The 10,511-nt window shown below is 52.0% G+C and overlaps 1 protein-coding gene across 1 annotated transcript; it reads right to left on the reverse strand.

Moving 5' to 3' along the window:
- Positions 1-1,266: 1,266 nt before the first annotated feature.
- Positions 1,267-2,931, reverse strand: Hspb1 (heat shock protein family B (small) member 1). The gene is made up of 3 exons (XM_075976753.1): positions 2,423-2,931; positions 1,699-1,762; positions 1,267-1,582 (listed from the first exon to the last, which is right to left on the reverse strand). The coding sequence occupies exons 1-3, from the start codon at positions 2,820-2,822 to the stop codon at positions 1,408-1,410; spliced, it is 639 nt and encodes a 212-aa protein (XP_075832868.1). The 5' UTR covers positions 2,823-2,931; the 3' UTR covers positions 1,267-1,407.
- Positions 2,932-10,511: the final 7,580 nt, after the last annotated feature.

The following is a 10,511-nucleotide window of genomic DNA, read 5'->3' on the forward strand; positions in this document are numbered from 1 at the left end:
TAATTGTAGATGTGAGGGAGAGTACAGCCCAGGAATCTGGAAGAACCCAGAGCAGAGAGAGAAAGTGGTAAATTGAACATGACCAGCAGACAGGACCCAGCCATGAGAGGAGGGGGCAAGGAGAGGAAGAGAGAAAGACAAAGAAAGTATGGGCAAAGGAGGTCAAGAGAGGAAGACAAAAGAGAGGGGGAGAGAGGGGAGGGGACCAGGAGAGGGAGGAAAGGAAGCCCACAAGCTGGAGAAGTTGAGGGTGGGGGATAGGACCAGAAGAGCCCAGAAAGAGCCACAGGTACTTGGAGTACTGAGGAAGCAGCCTGGAAGCCTGCATGCACTTTGATATGCCAATAGGCACCACAGACAAGGAAACTGTTCCTTTAATAAGGGGGAATGGTGTCAGAATTTGGGGGAGATTTTTTTTGGACCTGGAGAGAGGTAGCTCTGCCTGACTCTCTACTGCTTTACTTTTCAAATGTTATTTTTATTTTACGAGCATTAGTGTTTTGTCTGCTCATATGTCTGTGTGACGGTCTTGGATCTCCCGAAACTGGAGTTACAGACAGGTGTGAGCTGCCATATTGGTGCTGGGAATTGAACCCGAGTCCTCTGGAAGACACTGCTCTCAACCACTGGGCCAACTCTCCAGCTCCCTATTATTTTGCTTTTGAGACATACTTTTCATGTGTCCCAGGCTGGCCCCAAACTGGCTATGTAGCCATGAATAACCATGAACTGAAGGATCCTCCTTCCTTCACTTCCAGAATGCTGGACTTACAAGTATGTACTACCATGCCACTACATCCCCAGCCCTGTTTTTTTTTTTTTGGTTTTTCAAGACAGGGTTTCTCTGGAGCCTGTCCCGGAAGTAGCTCTTGTAGGCCAGGCTGGCTTCGGACTCACAGAGATCCACCCACCTCTGCCTCCCAAGTGCTGGGATTAAAGGCTTGCGCCACCATTGCCCAGCTCCCAGCTCCTGTTTTGTTTTGTTTTGGAGACAGCAAGTATGTGACCTGGAACTCACTCCATAGCCCAGGCTGGCCTCAAATTCACCATGCTCCTGCATCAGCTTCTGGGTACTGGGTACATGTGCCATCATGCCCAGCCCCACCCTGGTACAATTTTAATCTCCAGATTATCACTTTTTCCCCTTCTTCGGAAATGTCAGGCTGGACCCTGGAAGGGGTTGCGCCCATCGCAAAGACACCAAAGGACGCTCCAGCTGAGAGCCTTCATCCCAAGTCTGCCATAAACACCAGGGCTGAGACGGTGGCAAGCAGGAGCTTCCAACTTTTATTTGAGAAAAACAGAAAGTACATTGTATCAAAAGAGCATACAGATTGACAGAGAGGGGTGACCAGTGGTGGCTACTGGGGATGGGCATCCGGCTGATGGCTTCTACTCGGCTCCAGACTAATCCGACTTCGCAGCTTCCGGACCCCCAATCTGGGCGCGGGCCTCGAAAGTGACGGGAATGGTGATCTCCGCTGACTGTGTGGCCGTTTTGGGCAGCGGAGCCTCCACGGTAAGTGTGCCCTCAGGGGACAGGGAAGAGGACACCAGGGTGGGGTCCACACCGGGAGGCAGCCTGAACGCGAAGAAAAACAGGACAAGGGTTACACATCCCTTCAGACCCCGGGGCCCTCTGCTTTATTCCCTGGATCCGCTTTCCCCCACCCCTCCATGCAGGGAACCAGAACTCACGTGTATTTCCGGGTAAAGCACCGAGAGATGTAGCCATGTTCGTCCTGTCTTTCTTCGTGCTTGCCTGTGGGTGGGGACCGAAGGAGGTCAGAGGCAACCCTTTGCTGTCCTAGCCGCCGCCCCCCCCCCCCCCACCTGCTAAGGAGTGGCTGGGGCTCTAAGGCAGCACCCAATTCAGAGGGCGGCGAGAAGCCTGACTGCCTGGAATCTTAAAACTTCCCAGAAAGTTGGTTACTGGGATTTGGGATGCTAGGGGCCGCGGCGCTGGGCTTGGCTCTGACCTAGGCTGGACACCAGCGCAGGCGCACACGGAGTTGTGTGCACGCCCCCTCCGCTGCTCGGACTAGGGACCCTGGCTGGAGTCCCAGCACTTCCTTATTTGGGAATGGGGTCTTCTAGAAGGTGCGTTGCTGCGGGTAGAACTCGGGGCCTCCCGTAGGCTAGGCAAGGCTCTTTCCGGAGCTACAGCCCCAGCTGTTGGTCCTTATCATGAAGGATGACAGGGCTCTTAGGAGCAACCTGAGCCCTGGGTTCCGCAGCAAGGGAAGCTGCCTAGGGAGCGCGGTGCTGACCTCCCGGTCCCTGAGTTCATTTCTAACTTTCCGGGCTCCCGTCCCTCTTGGTTTCACACTCCCCCACCCCGTCAGCCCCCTATAGCCCCCTACAGCTACCACGGCGCTGAGCCCGCCAGCTTCTTCCCTTGTGGGGTACAAGGGAGACTCACCGGTGATCTCCACCACGCCTTCTTTGGTCTTGACTGTGAGCTCCTCCGGAGCGAAGTGGTTGACGTCCAGGGACACGCGCCAGCGATCGGCCGTCTGCCTGATCTCCGAAATGCCGCTGCTCAGCTGCCGGTTGAGCGCACGGCTGAAGGCGGGCGCAGCCAGGGGTGCAGCCAGGGGCGCGGCCAGGGTCACTGCAGCGGGTCCTTCGGCGGTCGCAGCGGGCAGCGGGCGCACATAGCCGGGCCAACCAGCGGTGCTGAACCACTGAGACCACTCATCGGGCAACCGAGGCACCCCGAAGGCTTGATCGAAGAGGCGGCTGTGGGCCGGGTACCAGTCCCGGAATGGTTCCCAGCTGGGGCTCCGCAGCAGCGAGAAGGGCACGCGGCGCTCGGTCATGTTCTTGGCTGTGTTGGTCAGGGCTGAGGATCAAGAAGCACTGAGCTGAAGATCCGAGAAGTGCCGAACTGGAGCCCCGGCTGTGCTTTTATGGGAGTCCAGCCGGGTATTTTTAGCAGGCGGTGCTTCAGGTCTCTATTAATGGCAATGACCGTCTAGGGGCCGCCCCTCCCCGCTGCATTCCTCCCCGTAAGCTTACAGAGGGGACGAGCAGGCGGGGCCAGGAAGGTTCTGCCCCCATCTGGAAAGTTCTCTAGTCGAAGAAAACAAATGACTGTAATACCGGTAGCTGGAGCAGTTCCCACTGTGGGGCATTCACAGCCTGGGCTAGAACGCTGCCGGCTGAAGGGCGGTGTCCTGTGACCGGTCCCATCTTTCTGTTGAGAATACAACTAGGAGAAGTTAGGTCCTTTGTGTCGCAACTAGGAAGCAATTGAGCCTGATCTGAACCAGAGGGAGGCTTGTGTGGACACACACATACCTTGGCACACCTGTGGAGACCTCAGGACAACCAGAAACCCTCAACTCTATCCTGGGAAGTGAAGGCTTGATGGTTGACAGGGTCTTTTATTGACCCTGGGGCTTGCAAACTGGCTGGGCAGGGAGCCCCCTACAATCCTCCTGTCCCTGTAACTGCCCTACCCCTCCAGCCAAACACAGGGATTGGCAGCACAGGCAGCTACACTCAGCTCCCTGCCTCCACCCAGCCTGGTCCTTCCCCCCAGACAGGCTTTGACTATATAGCTGTGGTTGTCCTGGAACTCACTCTGTAGATCAGGCTGGCCTCGAACTCAGAGATCTGCCTGCCTCTGTCTCCCGAGAACTGGGATTAAAGACATGCCCCACTATACCCAGCCATGACTGCTTTTATATGGGTGCTGTGTGTCAGGTACAAAAGAAACTTGGGACAAAAATCTGTGGTGTTGATCAACATACCAAAGTGGCATGTTGGCCTCCAGGCTCACTCAGAGTCTTGGCTCTTCTCACCCCACCCCTTATCCTAAAGTTCTCCAACTCATGAGCTTCCCACCCCAGCTTCCCATTGCCCTATAAGGCTACTATTTTGGCTATGCATTCTCTTGGTCTCCTCTCTGTCTTGTCTTCTTTCTTGGTCCTTCTCTCTTGGTCTCTTTTGCCCCTACTCTTTGCTTTTCTCTCCCATTCTCCCCCATCCTCAGCTGGTCACATTCAGCCTACTTTCTCTCTCTCCTCCGGATTTCCAGATGTCTCTGGCTCTACCTTTCCTCGTAACTATAATAAAAACCCTTCCTCTCAGCCGTCGCTCGGAGCTGCCACGTCCTCAGTTTACACATTGTGGACCTAAACTCGGTCCCCATGCGTGCACAGCCAGCGCTTTACCCACTTTGGCATCTTCCCAGCCCCTCAGTTTTTGCTTCTGAGAGAGGGTCTCATGTAGCCTGGAATTCTCTATGTAGCCAAGGAAGACCTTAACTCCTGATCCTCCTGTTTGAACCTCTGCAGGGCAGGAATCATAGGCAACTGCCACACAGACCACACACTGTTTAATGTGATGCTAAATGGCCTGGTGGGCTCATTGGGAGGGACAGCTCAGGCAGACCACCTGACTGCTTGAGCGACTGGTTGCATGGCCAGGTAGGGGAGTCTGTAGAAGGCAGATTCTCTGCTCTTTCCTCTCTCCCTCTGGCAAATGGAGATGGGGAGGATAGGAATACTGCTGATGTCATTGCCCTGGCATGAGAATCCAGTGACTTCATAAAAGTGAAGATGTAGCCCAGGGCCTGGTGAGTCATGATTAATTATTGGTTATTTGTTATCCACCTTGGTTAGACAATTGGTAGGGTTTAGTCATCCCTATCCGTCAAGAGGTGGACCTGACAAACCAGGCTGGTTCCAAAGCTGCGGTGACTCTGCTGCCTGTGTCCCTCAGTCCTGGGATACAGGCCTGTGCCGCCACAGCTGGCCAAAGCTAAAGATACTAAAGTGCTCCTTGAATACTTAATAAGCACTCTGCCACTGAGCCACACCCCAGCCCCTCACTGGGGGATTCTAGGCAGGTGCTCTACCACTGAGCCACACCCCAGCCCCTCACTGGGGGATTCTAGGCAGGTGCTCTACCACTGAGCCACACCCTAGTCCCTCACTGGGGGATTCTAGGCAGGAGCTCTACCACTGAGCCACACCCCAGTCCCTCACTGGGGGATTCTAGGCAGGTATTTTATTGCTAATCTGTATTATCATTGGTCATTTTGTTTTTAAAAATTAATTTATCATTATTTATTATTATTGTGTGTGTGTATGTGTGCCCAGGTGTGTGTGTGATGGGATAGGCAAAGTGTGTGTGCCATGGCATGTATGTAGAGGCTGAATGTTAGTTAGCTCTGGGTAGTTGGTTCTCTCTCCTGCTTTCTATGGATTCTGGGAAAAAGAATGCAGTTATTGGGCAATGAAGCACGGCCATTTTTGTTTGTTTTTTAAGGCTTATTTATTTTTCATGCCTTCTATCCCAGCGCTTGGGAGACAGAAGCAAGTGGATCTCTGTGAGTTCAAGGCCAGCCTGGTTTATAGAGTAAGTTTCAGGACAGACACATTATACAGAGAAACCCTGTCTCAAAACAAAACAAAACATTTTTATTTATGTGTAAGAGTGTTTCGCCTGCATGTATGTATGCGTAAGTGTACTATGTGTATCCCTGGGGCTGAGGAGGCCAGGAGAAGGCTCCAGCTCCCCTGGAACTGGGTTTCAGAGGGTTGTGGCCGCCATGTGGATAGAAACTAAACTTTGATCTTCTGCTAGAGCAGCAAGCGCTCCTAACTGCTAAGCCATCTCCCCAGCCCTAAAGCACATGATTTTACCCACTGGGTCATCGCACCAGCTTCCGTTTTACTTTTAACTCGCCCAGGCCAGTTTTAAACTCACTCTGTGGTCCACACTGGCCTTGAACTTGCTATCCTCCCAACTCAACCTCCGGGAAGTGTGGATTAAAAGCCTTTCTCACCAGGTCTGATGTAGGTTTCCTTTCTGTTGTTTTATGACAGGTATTTGTGTATGTGTGCACGAAGTGTGTGTTAGGGGTCGGGGAACAGGCAGTGGGAGTGGGTTCTCCCCATCTATCATGTGGAACCTGGGGATCAGATTCAGATTATCATTCTTGATAGCAGGGGCCTTTACCCGATGAGTCATTGCCAGCCCCCAAGTTTCCTTGTGAGAGAAAGCTGAGTCTCCTGTATACCTCTTGGGGTAGAGCTGCCCACTAACTAAAGTTCCCTCAGAAAGGCCTTTGAGATGCCAGAGGCCTCTTAGGAACCAAGGGAAGCGCTCAGGGCCTCTGTTCTCTCCCTTACTGGGTCCCATTGTAACTGGGAACTCCTGGCCACCCATCTCCCCAAGATGTTTCAGGAACCCCAGGCCTTTGTTCCCAGCCCCACCCATGCCCGGCTTCATAAATCTGTGGTGAGGTCAGCAGGCATTGAGGATGCTCGCCAGCCCCTGCCTGCCCACCTTAGCCCAGACTGGCGTTCAAGGTGCCCCACCCTAGAGGGTGCTGTCAAGTGTGGTCATGGATGCTTTTAAATGTGACCCTGCTGGGCCCAGCCTCGCTTGGGAGGTGGGGGCTGCCAGCTCTTTGTAGACACAAGCTTCCTTCATCTTGCTTTAAACCAGGGCAAGAGGTCGTTTTGCTTGATGCTGTGGCCAAGAGGGGTTGTGCAATGTGGGGCAGGCATCCAGTCACTGTGTTCGCTCATGTGGAATCCACATCCTTTTCTTTTTTAATTTTGAAGCCGGGTCTCATCCGGCCCAGGCTGGCTCATACTGTGGTATATCCGAGACTGTCCTGCTGTCTCCTGCTGTCCTTTCCCATGTATGAGGATTGCAGGCGCGAACCGTCACACACCCAGCTTCCATTGTCCCCTGACCTTCACATATGTGCCACGGCATACACACCCATGTGTGCACACACAAACACACGCAAGGAAATGTCAGACTGAAATCAAAACTTTGTTATTGTGTATATGTATAGTTTATGCACGTGATAGCCTTGGTGTGGCGGTCAGAGGACCGCTTCCATGAGTTAGTTCTCTTCATTTACCATCTACCTTTTCTTGTTTATTTTATTTCTTTTGCAGGTTTTGGAATTTTGTTTATTGTTTATCTTGGAGACAGTATCTCATCATGTAGCCCTGTGTGGCCTGGAGTTTGTTATATAGAACAGGCTGGACTCGAACTCATAGAGACTACTTGACCTCTGCTTCCCGAGTGCTGGGATTAAAGGAATGTACCGGCATGCTTGGCTTTGCCACCTTGAAAAGGGTTTCGCCTTCCATGACTCTTCGGCTGTCTGTGCTTTCCTTTCCATCCTGCTCTAGGGTGCTGGGGTTACAGGGTGCAATCGCATCTGGCTGTCTAACATGGGTTCTGGGCCCCAGACCCTGGTTGTCAGGCTTGCGCACCGCAAGTGCTTTTACCTGCTGAGCTTTGCCATTCTTCTTTGTTACTGTTTGTTTGTTTGTTTGTTTTTCAAGACAGAGCTTCTCTGTGTAGCCCAGCGGTCCCGGAACTCACTCTGTAGACCAGGCTGGCCTCGAACACACAGAGGTCCACCTACCTCTCCTCCTGAGTGCAGGGATTAAAGACGTGCGCCACCACGGCCCAGCCACTTTTCTATTTTCTTTTTTTTTTTTTTTTGAGACAGTTGCTCCTAACATAGCCCAGGCTAGCCTGAACTTCCTGTGCTAACGTGTATAACAGAAGTCAGTGTCTAGTGTGGTGACCCCTCTGCCTCAGCCTCCCCAGTGCTAGGAAGAGCCGAGGGCATCCACATCTGGTTTCCTACTCGCCTTCAGCTGACCAGTTTCACGATCAACCTGCCCTACCACAAGGGCAGGGCCTTGGTAGCTCTGTGAAGTCTGAGATGAGAAGCGGGTGGGGGAGAAACTGGGTTTTGGGGTCAGACAGGCTGGGCTGGGCTTGGCACTGGGTGTGGGTTTGATGGCCTCTTAAACCTACATTTCATGATCTGAAAAGCAGGGCTACTCCATCTGCCCATTAGAAATTCTTTTAAGTAAATTTATTTGGGGGGGCACATATGCCATGGCCTGTGTTTGGAAGCTAGGGGACAACTCGCCAGAATCAGTTCTCTCGGTCCATCACGTGGGTCCCTGGGATTGAACTCGGGTCGTCAGGCTTGCTAGCAAGTGACTTTACCCAACCAACCATCCCAACGAATCATCTCAATAGCTCTTTTATTATTATTATTATTAATTTTTCTGTGTAGCCCTAGCTGTTCTGGAAATCACTTTGTAGACCAGGCTGGCCTTGAACTGGCAGAGAAGCACCTGCCTTTGCCTCCCTAGTCCTGGGATTAAAGATGTGTGCCACCACTTCCGAAGGTCTTTTATTTCTACTTTTTATTTTTATTTTTTGGCTCAATAGCTCTTATCTGCCCATCTTACAAAGTTGTTCTGGGTCCCAGACGCCCTGAGGCGTCTAGTGAGCGGGCATGCTCTCTCAGTAGCATTCAGGTCTTTCTTTTCATTTTGTCCTGTTTGGTTTTTGAGCTAGGCTCTCCCCGTGTGGCCCCAGCTGGCCTGGAGCTCACCGTAGATGGGGTTGATCTCAAACATAGGACATCTTTCAGCCTCTGCCTTCCAAGTTCTGGGGTTGTGGGTGTATGCACCACCATACCCTGTTTGTGTTCTTTCATTTCGGACAGTGAGGCTTTTGGATGTGTTTTATGACATGTCATATTTTGGTATTTGCTTCTAAGAATGACATTTCTTGGACTGGAGAGATGGTTCAGTGGTTAAGAGCACTGGCTGCCCTTCCAGAAGATCCAGGTTCCATTCCCAACACACACATAGTGGCTCACAACTGTCTGTAACTCTAGTTCCAGAGGACACGACACCTTCACACAGACGTACATGCAGGCAGAATATCAATGCACATAAAAATAAAAATGAATAAATTAAAAATATGTATTGTATAAAAGAGGACTGTTTTGTTAGATGAGAGCTGGGTCTGGGGGCACAGGCCTGCTGTTCCAACTACTCTGGAGGCTGAGACAGATGGGTCAAAGTTCAAGGCCTACTTGGGTTACAGAGTGAGGACCACGTCTCAAAATAAAAAGCAAAAAGGGGGGCACTGGAGAGACAGCTCAGGGGTTGTCTCAGCAGTTATAAACATTGGGTCCTCTTCCAGAGGACCCGGGTTCCAGTCCCAGTCCCTAGCTCCAGCTCTAAGAAATTCAAGCCCTCTTCTGGACTTAAATGCATGTCGGGCACAGACATCTGTGCAAGCAAAACACCCATACACATAAAATAAAAATAAATAAATCTAAGGGGGGAAAGTCAAAAGACACAGAGGGATGAAAGGGGGGACAGGAGAGAAAGAGGGATGTATGGGAGAGCATGGGGTCCAAGCCTTTGATTTCAGCAGCAGGGAGACGTTTAAGACTAGCCTGGTCCACAGAGTGAATTCCAGGACATTGTCATCTAGAGATTTCCCTGGACTCCGAAGCAGACAGGCTAGAGCCCCATCCTTTTCATTGCCCTCTGCTGGGTCTGGGGTTTCCTCTGTGGAAAGGCTCCTCCTCTTGTCTGTAACCTCAATGTCTGGGGTGCTTGGAGCAGCAAGTGCCCCCCCCCCTGTAAAAGTGCCTGAATTTTTGACCACGCCCTTAACAGGCCTCTGCCAGCTGCACCCCTGCCAGCCCCTCCCTTTCTGGCTCAGCTTCAGAGAACTCTCTGGAGTCTTCAGGGAGCTGCCAGGCGGAGCGGCCTGACAGCTGATGAATTGTAGCAGTCACCCCCAGTTCTACTGTGGACCAGAAATAAGCCTAGTCATCAGTATGGCACACACGACTTGGGGGTGTCTGAGGTCTGACCAGAAACAGCTCAATGTGTTCTCTCAGGAAGTCCTTTTCTAAAACGCTGCCTCCAGCCAGGCCCAGGCTCTGATACAGGCTGGCCTGAAGGTTAGCTACCCCCATTATCACTGAGAAGGGACCAGCAAGGGGCCAGGTGGCAGGGCCGGGGAGCCATCCTCCAACCCCAACTGTTCTGGGCTGTCTAGCGCGGGACCTGAATAGATGTTTTTGACCTTGGCCAGAGGCCAACAAAAGTGACTCATTTTCTTCATCCGCACAATGAGACCATTGGACTGGATGTTCTGGAAGGCTCCACGGCTGTGAATCAAGTTTCTCCTCTGCTATTCTGCCCTCCCCCGCCCAGTGCCGCCTGCTGCTTCTCTGCTCTGTGAAGGCTAAAGCACTGGGGTATGTCTACGGGCCTCCCTGATGGAAGAGCCGGCCTGACCAAACTTGTATCGTTCCTAGGGCCTGCTCTATGTTCCCTTGTCAAACTCAATTTTAGCAAAAACATGCTAAGTGAGTTTTGTGTGGGCCCTCATATCCAGTCAGGATCATCACCCTCCACTACCCCCAGGCTCTCTGGACCACCTCAGCCTGCCTTCCAGGTAAAGGGCAGTTGAGGTGGCTCAGTTGGTAAAGACAGTTGCCACCAAGCCTGGTGATCTGAGTTCGATTCCTGGGGCTCACATAGTGAAAGGAAAGACCTGACTCCTGCAGGTTATCCTCTGACCTTCGAATGTGTGCCACAGTATGTGTGATATGCCTCACACTCACGTGTGTACACACACAAATAAACATATATAAGAAAACTAATTAATTCAGGTGGTGGTGGCGCATGCCT

This window comes from Microtus pennsylvanicus, chromosome 1, assembly GCF_037038515.1.
Source record: "Microtus pennsylvanicus isolate mMicPen1 chromosome 1, mMicPen1.hap1, whole genome shotgun sequence".
NCBI classification, from domain to species: domain Eukaryota; kingdom Metazoa; phylum Chordata; class Mammalia; order Rodentia; family Cricetidae; genus Microtus; species Microtus pennsylvanicus.

What these genes read in the sequence shown, in the direction of transcription:
- Hspb1 (XM_075976753.1), bottom strand. Translation starts at nt 2,822, where the DNA reads ATGACCGAGCGCCGCGTGCCCTTCTCGCTGCTGCGGAGCCCCAGCTGG. An exon ending in AGGCGTGGTGGAGATCACCG is followed by an intron (nt 1,763 to 2,422) that starts GTGAGTCTCCCT and finishes CCCCACCCACAG; the next exon opens with GCAAGCACGAAGAAAGACAG. An exon ending in TGCTTTACCCGGAAATACAC is followed by an intron (nt 1,583 to 1,698) that starts GTGAGTTCTGGT and finishes CTTCGCGTTCAG; the next exon opens with GCTGCCTCCCGGTGTGGACC.